This window comes from Tachysurus vachellii, chromosome 3 (assembly GCF_030014155.1).
Source record: "Tachysurus vachellii isolate PV-2020 chromosome 3, HZAU_Pvac_v1, whole genome shotgun sequence".
Classification (NCBI taxonomy): domain Eukaryota; kingdom Metazoa; phylum Chordata; class Actinopteri; order Siluriformes; family Bagridae; genus Tachysurus; species Tachysurus vachellii.
The window spans coordinates 21,349,215-21,366,623 of record NC_083462.1 but is presented as its reverse complement, the minus strand read 5'-3'; the positions used below and the strand labels follow the sequence as shown (position 1 = coordinate 21,366,623).

At 39.2% G+C, this 17,409-nt stretch overlaps 1 protein-coding gene across 2 annotated transcripts; it reads right to left on the bottom strand.

Moving 5' to 3' along the window:
* Positions 1–182: 182 nt before the first annotated feature.
* lgals8a (galectin 8a) lies at positions 183–16,666 on the bottom strand. 2 transcript variants are annotated; one of them, XM_060866258.1, is made up of 10 exons: positions 16,523–16,666; positions 16,132–16,220; positions 14,980–15,187; positions 14,598–14,717; positions 14,406–14,456; positions 13,699–13,725; positions 12,751–12,839; positions 12,241–12,406; positions 9,093–9,238; positions 183–269 (listed from the first exon to the last, which is right to left on the bottom strand). In XM_060866258.1, coding segments are annotated over exons 1-10 (936 nt in total). In that variant the 5' UTR covers positions 16,562–16,666; the 3' UTR covers positions 183–268. The 2 variants fall into 2 exon arrangements, with proteins under 2 accessions (XP_060722241.1, XP_060722239.1); XM_060866256.1 differs by lacking the exon at positions 183–269 and having other exon boundaries at positions 7,709–9,238.
* Positions 16,667–17,409: the final 743 nt, after the last annotated feature.

Below are 17,409 nucleotides of genomic sequence, written 5' to 3'. Positions count from 1 at the left end.
TCATTTTCAAGACTTGATTTGAAATTTCAATTTGCTGCATCGTTTGTGACGTACATACGGAGGAAGCATCATGTTCTGCTACAAAAAATCAACACACAAATGTATCACATGCTCAAATATATACTGTCCTCTGTATAAAAGCCAAACACTACATTTCTAACGCAACACAAGTAAAATCATCATACAGCAGTTCCTCTATCGTTCCACAGCCTCCTCGACTCCGAATCGCGTCAATATCATCCTGTTCGATCCTTCTCCGTATTTCGCATCTGGAAATGAACCGTGCGGTGAAACAGACGTTTGTATTAATATGGCAAAATTTGAAATACGTTTGAAACAACAAAAGAATAAAAGGAGCTAAAAGCATGTTTTCATTTTAACTAGACTTTAGAATTGCTCTTGCTGGTATGTTCATTCTTTAACATGCTTTAATTCATTAATTATTAGAATTAATTGTAGTTTATTCACAATTTATTGCTATGCAATCTGAAAAAAAGCACTTTGAGCTACTACTACTACCAATAAATAATAATAATAATAATAAATATAGCTGCAAGCAGCGATGACGGGCCTTCGCACGTTTGTTCATCGCTATACGGTGCCTTCCAGAAAACAATGCACGGTGGGCAAGTGCATCAAGTGGGTAAATATCAGTGGACTATTTTATGTTGTTACTGACCCATTTGGGGACTGTAGGTAAATGAAACCCCACATTTTAGACAAACGGGGGCGCTAGTGAGCCACTTAAGAGACACACCTTTGTCTGACCTTTTTGTCCACACTTAACAGCCGACAAATGTGATGTATGTGTCAAATTTCAAGTTAATCTAAGCACGCCAAAAGACTTAAATATGCCTGAAAAAGAAAGTAAAGTTTGACACGTTACCATGAGAACAGTGTTTGAGATATCAAAAATCCGTTCGCAATTTCGCATCTGCAATATCTCTGCACCATGTTGGCCAAGTCTGGTCTCAATTGCATGAATCCCCTAGGAGGAGTATTTAAAAGTTTACTGCATGAAGCTGACAAAAAATCCACCTTTGTGACTGACACACTTCCTGGGGCCTGTTGGTGGCGCTATACCTGGGACTCACAATAAGCACATAGATGCGATCGGAATCCTTGGCCGAACATACACACCGCGTGTCATCACAATAAGACATTTTTTGCTTTAGATATTAGACACTTTCTGTTTCTCTGAATTCGCCATAACTTTGTCGCCTCGCCATGGCAGCACCGTTCGAGATATCAAAAATCCCTTCGCAATTTAGCAAGTGCAATGTCTTGGCATCATGTTCACCACTTTTGGTGTCAATCGCATGAATTCCCTAGGAGGAGTATTTAAAAGTTCACCACATGCAACTGTTGTGACTGACACACTTCCTGGCGCCTGTTGGTGGCGCTATGTCCGAGATTCACAATAAGCACATCGATGCGATCGGAATCCTTGGCCGAACATACACACCGCGTGTCATCCCAATAAGACATTTTTTGCTTTAGATATTAGACACTTCCTGTTTCTCTGAATTCGCCATAACTTTGTCGCCTCGCCATGGCAGCACCGTTCGAGATATCAAAAATCCCTTCGCAATTTAGCAAGTGCAATGTCTTGGCATCATGTTCACCACTTTTGGTGTCAATCGCATGAATTCCCTAGGAGGAGTATTTAAAAGTTCACCACATGCAACTGTTGTGACTGACACACTTCCTGGCGCCTGTTGGTGGCGCTATGTCCGAGATTCACAATAAGCACATCGATGCGATCGGAATCCTTGGCCGAACATACACACCGCGTGTCATCCCAATAAGACATTTTTTGCTTTAGATATTAGACACTTCCTGTTTCTCTGAATTCGCCATAACTTTGTCGCCTCGCCATGGCAGCACCGTTCGAGATATCAAAAATCCCTTCGCAATTTAGCAAGTGCAATGTCTTGGCATCATGTTCACAACGTTTGATGTCAATCGCATGAATTCCCTAGGAGGAGTATTTAAAAGTTCACCGCATGCACTTATAAAACAATCCAAAATGGCCGACTTCCTGTTGGGCGGAGCTCATAGTTTAGAGCGCGAAAGTTGTTCGGGTCGATGAGATCTATATGCGTACCAACTCTCGTACATGTGCGTACATAATTGCCCGATCTGTGCACCAATGTTTGTTTTTGCATTACAGGGGGCGCTACAGAGCCCCCCTGCCACGCCCGTATTCCAACCTTTGTCCAATCCTAGTGTCGCGCGACTCTGACGTGTGTGCCAAATTTCAAGAGTTTTCGAGCATGTTAAGGGACCCCAATTGGCCAATGTGTGGGGAAAAAAAAAAATAAAAAAAAAAATAAATAAAAAAATAAAAAAATAAAAAAATAATACTCCCGAGGAAAAACAATAGGGCTTTGCACCATTCGGTGCTCAGGCCCTAATAATAATAATAATAATAAATATAGCTGCAAGCAGCGATGACGGGCCTTCGCACATTTGTTCATCGCTATACGGTGCCTTCCAGAAAACAATGCACGGTGGGCAAGTGCATCAAGTGGGTAAATATCAGTGGACTATTTTATGTTGTTACTGACCCATTTGGGGACTGTAGGTAAATGAAACCCCACATTATAGAGAAATGGGGGCGCTAGTGAGCCACTTAAGAGACACACCTTTGTCTGACCTTTTTGTCCACACTTAACAGCCGACAAATGTGATGTATGTGTCAAATTTCAAGTTAATACAAGCACGCCAAAAGCCTTAAATATGCCTGAAATAAAAGTAAACTTTGACACGATGCCATGGCAACAGTGTTTGAGATATCAAAAATCCGTTCGCAATTTCGTATCTGCAATATCTCTGCGTCATGGTGGCCAAGTCTGGTCTCAATTGCATGAATCCCCTAGGAGGAGTATTTAAAAGTTTACCGCATGAAGCTGACAAAAAATCCACCTTTGTGACTGACACACTTCCTGGGGCCTGTTGGTGGCGCTATACCTGGGACTCACAATAAGCACATAGATGCGATCGGAATCCTTGGCCGAACATACACACCGCGTGTCATCACAATAAGACATTTTTTGCTTTAGATATTAGACACTTTCTGTTTCTCTGAATTCGCCATAACTTTGTCGCCTCGCCATGGCAGCACCGTTCGAGATATCAAAAATCCCTTAGCAATTTAGCAAGTGCAATGTCTCGGCATCATGTTCACCACGTTTGATGTCAATTGCATGAATTCCCTAGGAGGAGTATTTGAAAGTCCATTGCATGCAACTGTGAAAAAATCCACCTTTGTGACTGACACACTTCCTGGTGCCTGTTGGTGGCGCTATGTCCGAGATTCACAACAGGCACATCGATGCGATTGGAATCCTTGGCCGAACATAAACACCGCGTGTCTTCCCAATAAGACATTTTTTGCTTTAGATATTAGACACTTCCTGTTTCTCTGAATTCGCCATAACTTAGTCGCCTCGCCATGGCAGCACCGTTCGAGATATCAAAAATCCCTTCGCAATTTAGCAAGTGCAATGTCTCGGCATCATGTTCACCACTTTTGGTGCAACTGTTGTGACTGACACACTTCCTGGGGCCTGTTGGTGGCGCTATGTCCGAGATTCACAATAAGCACATCGATGCGATCGGAATCCTTGGCCGAACATACACACCGCGTGTCATCCCAATAAGACATTTTTTGCTTTAGATATTAGACACTTCCTGTTTCTCTGAATTCGCCATAATTTTGTCGCCTCGCCATGGCAGCACCGTTCGAGATATCAAAAATCCCTTCGCAATTTAGCAAGTGCAATGTCTTGGCATCATGTTCACAACGTTTGATGTCAATCGCATGAATTCCCTAGGAGGAGTATTTAAAAGTTCACCGCATGCACTTATAAAACAATCCAAAATGGCCGACTTCCTGTTGGGCGGAGCTCATAGTTTAGAGCGCGAAAGTTGTTCGTGATGTCAATCTAATTCTAGATTAATTCACGGCACTATAAATCAATGCACTCGTTGCGACTCTAGTTAGCGGAGTGTTCGCGTAGATTTATGGTACCACTCTACATGTAAATTCCGTCTTGACAATGTTTGTTTTTGCATTACAGGGGGCGCTACAGAGCCCCCCTGCCACGCCCGTATTCCAACCTTTGTCCAATCCTAGTGTCGCGCGACTCTGACGTGTGTGCCAAATTTCAAGAGTTTTCGAGCATGTTAAGGGACCCCAATTGGCCAATGTGTGGGAAAAAAAAAAAAAAAAAAAAACAAAAACAAAAAAAAAAAAAAAAAAATAATAACTCCCGAGGAAAAACAATAGGGCTTTCGCACCATTCGGTGCTCAGGCCCTAATAATAATAATAAAAAAAGATATTACACATGACACACTTGAAAAATGTTCACAAAACTCCCCGAAAAAATCAGCACAATGTGCAAGGTCTAAAACACAACAGATTTCTCTCTGTTTTCTGACTTTGGTATCGTCCAGCGTGAAAATTGATATAACCCAGTCATGCTTTAAAAATTACAGTGGACTCCACTAGAGACAATGCTGAGATGTTTATTTTTAAAAAGTTGAGAATAAAAATTTTGAATAAATCCACTCTGATACAAACATGTCTGATTCATCTGTGATTTCCATCAATCAGACGGATCGTTGAAACGGCCTGTAAATAGCACTGATAATCTCTAATATATAACGCGTCATGACACGTGCAGTGGAATAGTTATATTGAGATACAGAGAGATCTATGGATTCGATATCGACATCTCTCCATGGATTACTTAAATTGGTTGGCACAAGTGTCCATTGAATGTAACTCCCACTGGAGTAATTAGTATTAAAAAAACCAAACAACAAGATGTAATTATCCACTTTCAAAGTCAACTAAAAAACTTAACCATGAGAAGAAGTCAAATTTGAGGGACTTACTCAATTATAATGTTTTTTTTTTTTTTGAAAAAAGATTCACAACAGGCACATCGATGCGATTGGAATCCTTGGCCGAACATAAACACCGCGTGTCTTCCCAATAAGACATTTTTTGCTTTAGATATTAGACACTTCCTGTTTCTCTGAATTCGCCATAACTTAGTCGCCTCGCCATGGCAGCACCGTTCGAGATATCAAAAATCCCTTCGCAATTTAGCAAGTGCAATGTCTCGGCATCATGTTCACCACTTTTGGTGTCAATCGCATGAATCCTCTAGGAGGAGTATTTAAAAGTTCATTGCATGCAACTGTGAAAAAATCCACCTTTGTGACTGACACACTTCCTGGGGCCTGTTGGTGGCGCTATACCCGGGACTCACAATAAGCACATCGATGCGATCGGAATCCTTGGCCGAACATACACACCGCGTGTCATCACAATAAGACATTTTTTGCTTTAGATATTAGACACTTTCTGTTTCTCTGAATTCGCCATAATTTTGTCGCCTCGCCATGGCAGCACCGTTCGAGATATCAAAAATCCCTTCGCAATTTAGCAAGTGCAATGTCTCGGTATCATGTTCACCACTTTTGGTGTCAATCGCATGAATTCCCTAGGAGGAGTATTTAAAAGTTCACCACATGCAACTGTTGTGACTGACACACTTCCTGGCGCCTGTTGGTGGCGCTATGTCCGAGATTCACAATAGGCACATCGATGCGATCGGAATCCTTGGCCGAACATACACACCGCGTGTCATCCCAATAAGACATTTTTTGCTTTAGATATTAGACACTTCCTGTTTCTCTGAATTCGCCATAATTTTGTCGCCTCGCCATGGCAGCACCGTTCGAGATATCAAAAATCCCTTCGCAATTTAGCAAGTGCAATGTCTTGGCATCATGTTCACAACGTTTGATGTCAATCGCATGAATTCCCTAGGAGGAGTATTTAAAAGTTCACCGCATGCACTTATAAAACAATCCAAAATGGCCGACTTCCTGTTGGGCGGAGCTCATAGTTTAGAGCGCGAAAGTTGTTCGGGTCGATGAGATCTATATGCGTACCAACTCTCGTACATGTGCGTACATAATTGCCCGATCTGTGCACCAATGTTTGTTTTTGCATTACAGGGGGCGCTACAGAGCCCCCCTGCCACGCCCGTATTCCAACCTTTGTCCAATCCTAGTGTCGCGCGACTCTGACGTGTGTGCCAAATTTCAAGAGTTTTCGAGCATGTTAAGGGACCCCAATTGGCCAATGTGTGGGAAAAAAAAAAAAAAAAAAAAAAAAAAAAAAAAAAAAAAAAAAAAAAATAATAATACTCCCGAGGAAAAACAATAGGGCTTCGCACCATTCGGTGCTCAGGCCCTAATAATAATAATAAAAACAAGATTTACACATACACACTGAAAAAGTGTCACAATACCCCCGGAAAAAGTTCAGCACAAATTACAAAGGCTAAAACACAACAGATTTCTCTCTCTGTTTTCTCTGTGTTTGTATCTCCAGCCGTGAAAACTTCATTTACTAACCAGTTCACTGCTAAAATTACAGTGGACTCCACTGAGAAAATTTGCTGAGATGTTTTTTTTCTAACAGAAGTTGAGAAATAAAAAATTTTGAATTAAAAATCCACTCTGTATACAAACATGTCTGGAATTCATCCTGTGTTTCCATCAATCAGACGGGAATCGGGTTGAAACGTGCCTCATGTACGTACGACTGGATAATCTCTAATCCTGATACGGCGTCATGAACAGCTGAGTGGAGATGAGCTTATAATTAGAGGAGACAGATGAGATGCTAATGGATTCGATATCGACATCTTCACCAAGGATATTTACTTAAATTGGTTTTGCACAAGTGTCCATTAATGTTAACTCACACACTGGAGTTTAAATTATGTACTTAAAAAAAACAAACAAACAAGATGTAATTATCCATTTATCCCAAAGGTATCAAATAAAAAACCTTAACCATTGAGAAGAAAAGTCAAAAATTTGAGGAGACTTTACTCAAATGTTTATTAATGTTTTTTTTTTTTTTTAGAAAGAAAGACAGAAATGCTATACATGTGGAAACTGAATAGATATTTTGGTCAGCAGAATACAGAAAAAGATCATCGAGTCTGTTAACATGCATTATTAATTATTACCCTGGATTTACATGCCATAGTACAATGTTTCCAAACATAAAGCCTACATGGTTAGGAATCTTTCCTACTTCAAGGACACTTTGTCTGAAATACCAGAACCCGTATTCATAAGGAGCTAAGAATGAACTCCGAGAGCTCCTAATTTAGCTTAAACATTTCTAACTAGGAGTTTTATCTTCAGAGTGATTCAGGACTGAACTCAGAGCAACTCTGTACAAGGAAAATACAACAACTTTTATCTTAGAGAGGAGGCGGGGCTTAACCTGTTACTAGGTGACATTGTTTTGAAGACTTATATCGTGTAGGGATTACGTTCGTGACCGATCATATTAGAGATGCGCTAACATCCGTATGTTAGAAACGTAATAAACGTAAATGTGAACATCTCTGACAAAAAAAAATAATTTATTTATATATATTTTTACCCATGTCATTTCTGTGCTGTGTTGGAGATGTTACCTCTAATATGATTGGTCACAAAAATAATCCCTTAATCATCTTAAAAGTCCTCCTCACAACTCCTAACACTTTTTGAGCTTATAAGCCTTTTTAAGTGTTAAGATGCTTTGTGAATAACTTTTATCTTTACTAGGATCTTCTCTTTCATTTTAAGGGGAAAAGCTCACATTTCTAAGAATTTTCAAGGAATTACATCACTAGGAGAAACTCTTTATACTAAGAATTTTCATGAAACAGAGCCCTGGTCTGAGCTTTAATGAAGTGTTTTAACAGAAATGTGCAGAGACTTACAGGCTGCTGATGACTTGCATAGAAATCTGTCTCGAGCATCTGTCTGAACATCTGGATGGACATTAAACTAGATGTCTTCTAATTAAGCATTCAGACTCAAAAATGAGAGTTTTTTCTTTCTCTTAAACATTTTCTTAACTCATTCCTAACTCTGAAAGCCTCCAAAATATGAAACTTGGTCCTTCGTTAGTGCAAAAAATATAATAGGATGATATGACAATGGCAGGCATATAATTGCCTGAAGATTCTTGGTTCAAATAAAAGAGCCTGCTTGCACAACTATGCTTTCGGAGTTAAACATGTGTATAAATTACACGGCTGGTCGTCGGAGCCTGAGGCAGCCTCGGCGTGATTTTTTTAACACTTCTTGGTTTGTTTACTTTTCTTAAATTACTTGTAGCAGATTTTATTTTCCCTGCTCTAGATATTCCGACTTGATATTCCGTATTTCATATCACATCCTTAGGCGATGTTTTACACAAGCCTGTATTTCATACATCAGTCGATATAAATGCAGTTATTCGTGTGGTCATCTTGTGTATTACACGTCTTTCTCTTCTAGCAAAATGTTATCAATATTCGAGTTGTCATTTTTCTTTTCTTTTTCTTTTTTGTTTTAAATGAGAGGAGAAGGCTGATTAGACCATGAATTCAATTATCTGTCTATCCATGGACTCACATCATCAGAGAAAAAAAAGAACAACCAGAATAGACATAATCCTCTCCAGAGCCACGGCACTGATGAATAAGGGAAGCTTGTAACCAGCTAAATTGTCGCACATACGCTACATTACATACGCTACCGTTCGAAGTTTGCGATCGCTTGGCAATTTTCTTGTTTTGCAAAGAAAACATAAAAAGAATCAGATGTTTTTTAAAGAACAATCTACATTGTGACAAAGACCAACTGTCAGTAACCATCAGTCCTCTGTTGAAGTCTTATGTTATGTTTGCTGATCCAAGTTAATTGGTTTTTAAGGCTAATTCATTATAAGAAAACCTTTTTGTAATTGTGCTAGCAATTTAAAAAAAAAAAAAAAACCTGGCCAGAAAGAAAGAACAAAATCCTATACACAATCTCAGCTGTTATTTGTCAAAGCGTATTAGGTGCTAAAGTGGTTACATGTTCAATCATACAGCCAAAGCCGTGATCTCGTGCTTTAGATCAGTAGTAGCTCATGAGAGGAGGGAGGGTTTGTGCACACATTACGTCATCAGATTTGCAAAGCTAAATGTCTTTATTCAAAGCTGCTGCGTTCGGATGGGGCTTCAGTTACCATATCTTAACATCCTGAAGCTGCAGGTCCCCAGTGATCTCCAGCTCGTCCACACGGCTCAGGTCCTGCACGCGGTGCTTGTAGGTCAGCTGATGAGCGCCGTTCACGGCCACCTTGAACTGCTGAGCCTCGCATAGGATTATCATCTGGGGCACAGAGATACACAGCAGACTCAAAGGTCAATCAGAGCAACAAGAAGGATTTCTGGCTAAAATTCACCTCTTCTTCTCTTACATAAATAAATAAATGAATAAATAAATAAAGGTAGTCATCTTTTCGTCTTTCTTTAGTTTTATACAGTGTCTATGGAAGGAATCTTTTCTACAACACACACACTCTCATACACACCTCACACACAAACACTCACGCACACACCTACTCACTCTCACACACACTCGCTCACGCACACACACACACACACACACCCACCAACACCCACTCACTCTCCCACCCCCCCTCACTCTCACACACACAAACACCCACTCACTCTCACACCCCCCCTCACTCACACACACACACACACACACACAAATCTACATAGACTTGCTTTAAACAAAATCAGTACAATCCAATATCTTTTTTTTTTTTTTTTGGAAAAATATCAGCAACAGTGTATTTAGTGTGTTTATAGATTTACAATTAAAGAGGCTTTATATCCAAATCCACATGCTTCCAACTTTCCAGGAATTCAAAATATTAGTGGGATGTCCAGTAGAAAAGTAACAATAAAAATATATAATAATCATCATCATCCAGATGGTTCAGTGAAATTATGTTCATGTCATTCTCTGTCCTAAACCACTCCCGATTGAAGACACTCAAGAACTTGAAATACATTTCTGAGAAGAAGCTTAAAGACAAAATATTAAATAATAAACATGGTTTTAGCTGATTGACTACATCTGACATAAAGGGGATGTGACATCAATTGTTCTGTCAGCTGTTCCATCTGGATTTTCATTTCTTTTCTAACATCGTCTCCAAATAACAAATGGTAAGAAGGACGTGCGATTTCAGCACGAGGATCGGATCAGAATTGACCCGACAACCAATCGCTGGATTATTCTTGTGTGAAGCACAGCACCAAATCCTGCAGTGATGTTATAAATCTTCAGCCTGGATAGATACAGTGCAGAGTGCAGAGCTATTCAATTAGTTTGTCATGGGGCCAGTTCATGAAAAGCATCCCAAATGAGGGGCCGGAGAGATCAGGCTTACAATATGAGCGATGTCACAACAACAAAATAGGAGATGTATATTGTATGCATCATATGTACGTATCTTTTGACAACCGTCTCAATATTTGGCCGACGCAGTGAAATCGTGTGTATAAGCCATCTTTTCAATACACATACAGTGGTGAAGGAGCTAAGCTGTGAGGGATGTGTGATTACTCGTTTGACATTCATGTGTGACCATGACGATTTCCACGTGTACGTAGAGCTAGGGTAGTAAAGTAGGATTCATTTTGTTTCACCGAATTTCCCGATTTATTTTTTTGTAAAAAAAAAAAAAAAGGAGGAAATGAACAGAAGAAATGATACTAATAAAAGTTCTCATCTGTCATTGTCATGTCAGTCATTGAGTCTCACAGGAAAGGCTGTTTACGTCACTCTCCTACCGTCACGTGTCTCCTGCTCTGCGCTGCGATTGTGGCTCCGGCTGAACAGATCGGACGCGTGTCCCTTCATAACTGTAGGGTCTGTTATCCGACTGAACTACATTTAGAGACATCTAGAGATGTCTTTATCACACTAGGCTACTTGGAGGGCCAGAACAAATGACAGAGTAACTCATTTTACAGTATTACAGTAACGAGTGCTACCTTTCTCATAAAATGTAACATTAGAAGCTGTAATTAGAAGCTAATGAACTGGATAATTAACTCACACCTAATAAAACACTACTTAGGACGAACAGTAGGTGTGACAGGATGCAGGATCTGGAGCTGCATGAGTAAGATTCCAAAGACATGATGCCATGCTGCCAGCTTAAAGCGACTGATAAATGTCGATAGATTGTGTATCTTTCCTTTATTTTCATGCAAGTTTTCCTGCACATTTTCAAATAAAAAGTATATGCAGTATTTTCCAACTCGAGATATTCATTTATATGATCAATATTTAGTGCAGCTGCAGAAAAACCCCAGACTTCATGTTCATTCATCTCACGGTGCAGTCAAATTAATGGTTACATGATTAAATACCCTGTTGACCGGCTAGAAAAAAAAAAAAGATTCTCATCTATTTCCGGCTACGTCCTGGACAGAACGATGATCTGGCGCGTGGGAGTATATAAACGCTGAGGTTAAATCAGCACAATCATCAATCACGCTAATGATTATAAGATTAAACACACTGCTGACCACTAAACAGAAATGATAGCTTTGACGGTGTGATCATCTGGACTGCGACACAGTGAATTCGGCTCAGTGCTTAACTTTCTGTACTAGTGTACCAGAAGGCTATAAGTTCAATTCTTAGAACTAGTGAAGAACCACGTTTGGCTCTTTAGCCAGTTGAAATCTTATTTAAATCCATTTTCTGGCTCGGTTGCTTTAGCTGTTATTACAGTTGATAGCATAATTTTACACACAAATTTACGGCAATAAAAACACTTTACATACAGATATAATGAATGTTCGATCTTACGATGGATAATAGCGATACAACAAAATATTTTACATTTCGCGTGGCAGGTAAGCGTATGTGCTATGATACTTTGAGCTCGCGCCTTGCAAGCATTTTTTTCGGTGTTTTTTTTGCTCCTTTATCTTCGCCATCCTCATTAAATAATTACCAAATTACAGTATACTACCCCATACTGATCACCATTCTTTAAGACTCCTGGTTTGGCTAGGACATGGTGTGACTTGTGATATTTTCTAGCTACGATGCATCTCCTTCGTACCTCGGAGACTAGATGTAATAGGTTTTAAAATTGTGAATGTTCCTAAAATATTGAAGTAATAAAATTGGTCATTCACATTCTTCATTTTCATATTGGGAGTTCAAGAGTTTGAATCTGCTTTACTGAAGGTGATATAAGTATCGCTCTGACTAACTTCCTGTTGTTTTTGTCTGTTTGTGGTTTTGTTGTTGTCATATAGGATCACATATATATATATATATAATGTTGTGTTCAATACCTCAAAATATTCTCCTGGAGTGAAGGGAAAGCTTGGCAGGGTGTTCTCTTCTGGACCCCAGCACTCAGACAGGTAAGAGTTACGAATAAACAGACCAGATTTGAGGCGAGGGTTTAAGTGCAGCGCGATGTCTGTCGAGTTCCCAACACGCAGGTTCACATTGAAGCTGCAGCCCAAACCACAAACCCCAAAATATCACAAAACAAAACATTTCTTCACCATCTGCACAGAAAAAGATTTACCTGCCATACTGAATAACAACTTTACTTATTATACAAATAGAAATATACTGTACAATATGAAAAGACCAACATTGTTATACTGATATCATTTTATACATTCTGCATTAATAAATTAATAATAATAATAATAATAATAATAATAATAAGCTGGAGAGGGAACTAGAGTAAAATTATAATAAATGGAGTTATAGTTATTTTTTTTTGTCTTTTTTTTTTTTATCAAAAACTAAATCACCTAAAACTAAAACATTTAACATTATCTCCAAACCTGTGAGCATAGTTAACGATGTGACCCTTGACTGTGATGGTGTGTCCTGGACTCAAGCCCTTTATTAGCTTTCTCTTAAAAGGAAGACTCTGGAAACACAGACACACACACACACACACACACACACACACAGAGAAATACCTTACAGACTGAAGAGTAACTAATCAGAATTGTTATATATGAGTATCATTAATCCATGATCAAATGGCTGGTGAATTAATTGGCACTCAGTGTGCGTGTGCGTGCATGGGGCAATCGGTGTGTGTGTGTGCTGCACTTGCACTGTGCCTGTTGAGCTATGTCTCTCTTCATGGTCATGTACTACAGTATGAGTATGAACAGAGCTGATATAAACATATTATTGAAATTTTCACCCGATTTATTTTACAAAATAAAAAAAGAATACACGTGGTATACAGAGGTAAATCTTTTCAGTGGCTCGCATCTTCCATCATTCCTGCCTTCTAGCCTTCCTCCTCCACCCTCCCTTCTTCCTTCAACCTGTCCCTGTTGCTCCTTCTTTACTTCCTTAGTTTTCTTTCCTTCTTCTATCCAAATTTCTCTCTCACCCACCATCATTTCATCCTGTGTTCAATTTATCTAGTGTCTAAAACACTCCCTTTCTTCTTTCTTTCCTTCCTGTGCTTGGTTTATCTATTGCCTTTCTAACACTCCTCCTTTCATTCTTTCTTCCATCCTTCAACTTTTCTTTCATTGTTTCCATTTTATCAAGTAAATTATCTTTAAACTCTAGAGATTTGTGTGTGAAATTCTCAGGAGATCAGTAGTATCTGAAATTGGGTGAAATGGGATTTTATTGCACTTTCAGATCAATTAACGTATATGGATAAAAAAAATTACAGGAAATAATCACGTTTTTTTTCTGAAACAAAAAATACATTTAAAACAAAGTTATAACCAATTGCAATAAACATGTTAGTTACTCACCATATCACCGGAGTCATCTAGTACAGCCTGAGGGAAGGACAAGAGGATGGACTGTGTGTAAAAAAGTGTCTGTTTCTGACACATTATTCAGAAAGCGTGTATTTAATAATGTAATTTAATATCTTAATAATTTCTTTTTCACACTTAACCCCAGTCTGACACACATAACCCTGCTCTTATGCACTGAACTCTGATGTACACACTGAACCCTGCTCTCGCGTATTGAGCCCAGCTCTTGCATACACACTGAACCCCGCTCTTGCGTACTGACCCCTGCTCTTGCGTACAGACCCCCTGCTCTTGCGCACTGAGCCCCGCTCTCGCGCGCTGTGCCCCGCTCTCACACACTGTGCCCCGCTCTCACACACTGTGCCCCGCTCTCACACACTGTGCCCCGCTCTCATACACTGTGCCCCGCTCTCACACACTAAAGCTTAATTGCTGACACAATTAACCCTGCTGTTAAATACGTAACCCTGCTCTTATATACTTAACCCGCTATTACAACTTAACCCTGCTCAGACACACTTAACTTTACTTTTATGCACTTAACCCTGCTGACACACTTGACCCTGCTTGTACAGAAAATTTCTCCTAAACTCCTGCCTGATTCTGAGTCTGAATCAGGAAGCACTTGTAGAATACATTGTTCTGTGACTCACATCTAAGCAAAGAATATTAGAGAAACACAACACAAGGGTACTTACTAATGATTGTGTACTGATCTCATTCCTGGCTGATGAAGAATATACAGCACTCTTTGAACACAAACAAAGACAAAGACAAATAATATAATAAATATGACTTCTGTTTTGTACTTATAGCTCCATGCTATACAAGTAATAGCTAACTGCAGAATGTCCATGAGTAGAAGCAGCATTATGATGTCAGGAGCTCACTGTGCTGGGAATGAATCCGATCGCCTGGATCTGAACCTTCCCAGATACAGACATTGTGTCCACCCTGGCCAGATCCATTCTGTGCTTGTACTCTAGCACATGAGCACCATTTACTGCCACCTGGAGGTAAGTACCGAAGACACCACAAACACTTAGTAGGTGCACAAATCCCTATAAATAGTTTTACCTGGAGATATATGATTTATTTATGTGATTACTGAGAAGATCTCAGATTAAAATCCAGCATTAAATGACATTCTGTCTGAATCAATCATCCAACCCTTTAAAAAATGACATGACCTAGATAAAATCCTCAGTAAAATTAATTAAGCCAGCTCAAGAAGTGCTTAAGAATTTTATAACAATTAATCTCCATCCTCACCTTGTACAAATCTTTCTCCACCAGTATGATGATCTCGAAATCTGCCCCCTTTCTGAAAGGCATGAGATAGTGGATCTCTTCTTTACCCCAGTACTCGAGTTGCAGGGTGTTGCACACGATTTGGTTCTTTTTAAAGCGTGGGTTAAAGTGGAACGCAACGTCTGCTCTGGGTTTAGTACTGCTGCCGCACATGAAGTCCACCTGAAACCTGCAATAACATTTCACACAATCCTTTTGGGATTCATTCTGACAGAGATGCAGCAGGATTCAGCTCTCTAATATAAAGCCAGCAATGCAGTCGCACTTCCTTTATTCTGTCCAGCTGTCTCACTGCTTCGCCTATACGTTTACATGACATTTACGGCATTTAGCAGACGCCCTTATCCAGAGTGACTTACATTTTTTGCAGTTTATACAACTGAGCAATCGAGGGTTAAAGGTGAGGTGCACAATGTTGGGGAGACTAACAAAACAAACGTATAGCCAATGAGCAGAAAGGGGCGTGTCTTGTCAGTATGTGGCGGAGAGAGTGTTCAGTGCGCATGTCTGACATTAGCAGAAAGCAATTGAAAGATCGACATGGCGGATACCTGCAGTTACCTCTGCCTCGGGTTCTAGGTGTTGAACGTCGTCTTCCACGTGAAACGGAGCTAAACCTTTCATGATACAACACACAGTACTACAAAAACACATTTGTATTACCATAGGATTACTCATTGAGTTCATTTCCTGATAAAAATATTTCCTCGGCCAGCTGCCCCAGCAGGTTCTGCCATAATAGTTGCCTGGGTTACATATGTACGTGTGGGGTGGAGCTATGAAAACAGGGGTGACACCCATTTGGGTTAGGGGTGTGTTTGTTTTGGTGATTTCAAATGTCAACACTGGCTTTTAGAGATTGTGCACCCCACCTTTAAGGGCCTTGCTCAGGGGCTCAGCAGTGGCACCTGTGATTCGAACTCATGACCTTCTGATCAGTAGTCCAACACCTTAACCACTATACAGTATGTATATATATATATATATATATATATATATATATATATATATATATGTGTATATATATATATATATATATATATATATATATATATACACATAAATATGATGATCCAGGAACTGATTATAATGTCAACACAAACTATCACTCACCTGTCTGCATCTCCTGGGACAGAGCCTTGGATAACAACCATCTCACCTGGATGGAGGCCTCCCAGGATGGTTAATGTTAATGGGATGGACTGAAAAAAATCACACATTTTTACATCAGTATGCTATATAACCACATTTTATTAATTTCTCTATCATGAATTACACGATGATCGCTTTTTTTTTTACTTATCCATGAGTTTTATTACAGTCATTAAAGTTACGTGTAAGTTTGTTGACATAAATGATTCACAAAACAAACAGCCTTGAAACCAGACATATAACCGTTATAACCTGTTAAAACCCTGTCATAATGGTCAAGCTTAATTATTAATTTATTTAACTACATATATATATTATTTAGTTATGACAGAAATGAACATATTTCCCTCACCGGCTTGAGAACAGTCTGCTTTGGGCTGTTTACCGACATTTCGACGACACAGTTTCTGTTCCTGCTGCCCTCTGGGCCACTCCCAAATCTATCTGTTCCTCCCTGTAAATGTACACTATGTAGGCTGCGAAATAAATGCTCTCGCGCTATGTAACGTCCCCTTAAGTTTGCCGTTTGAGACGCAGCAGTAGACTTTAAACCGTCACTTCCTAGTTCTTCTGGCGCAACCATTGGGAATACGTCGACGTGTTGACGTCACTTGTTTACTGCGTTCAAAGGTGCATCATGCTTCTTAACCTTTGGATTTATTCATTAACTTAGAACTTTTTTTTGATACTAGAAGGTGTTTATAAATAAATATTTTCTTTAATTTTTTTTTAAAAATGTATGGATATGTGGGGGAAAAATGGATATGCAGACACTTACATTTCTGGCTTTAATTACAAATAAAATCAAGTAACATCAAACTGAATAAATTATAATAAAGATGCATGTCAATTAGTTTAAATACAACAAAAACAGGCATTTTATACTGAAAACTGCAGGTTCAAACAATGTTTACATTTATTTATTCATTATTAATACAGAAATGTATTATTAAATGCATTGAATGTATATGTTATAATCAGTATTGTAATGTAACGGAGTAAATACTTCGTTACTGTACTTAAGTAGAAATTTCACGTATCTGTACTTTACATCGTTATTTAAATATGTCAACTTTCACTTTTACTCCACTACATTTCCTAGATAAAATGTATACTTTTACTCCGATATATTACCACTAAGCATCTTCGTTACTTGTTACTACAAAACAAAAATCAGAAGAAATGTGTGCGACTGCAATAAGGGAGGTTTGGCGAATCACTGCTCCTAGATTGCATTGC

What these genes read in the sequence shown, in the direction of transcription:
- lgals8a (XM_060866256.1), bottom strand. Translation starts at nt 16,561, where the DNA reads ATGTCGGTAAACAGCCCAAAGCAGACTGTTCTCAAGCCG. An exon ending in GTCCCAGGAGATGCAGACAG is followed by an intron (nt 15,188 to 16,131) that starts GTGAGTGATAGT and finishes ATGTTATTGCAG; the next exon opens with GTTTCAGGTGGACTTCATGT. An exon ending in CTCCAGGAGAATATTTTGAG is followed by an intron (nt 9,239 to 12,240) that starts GTATTGAACACA and finishes TCTGTGCCCCAG; the next exon opens with ATGATAATCCTATGCGAGGC.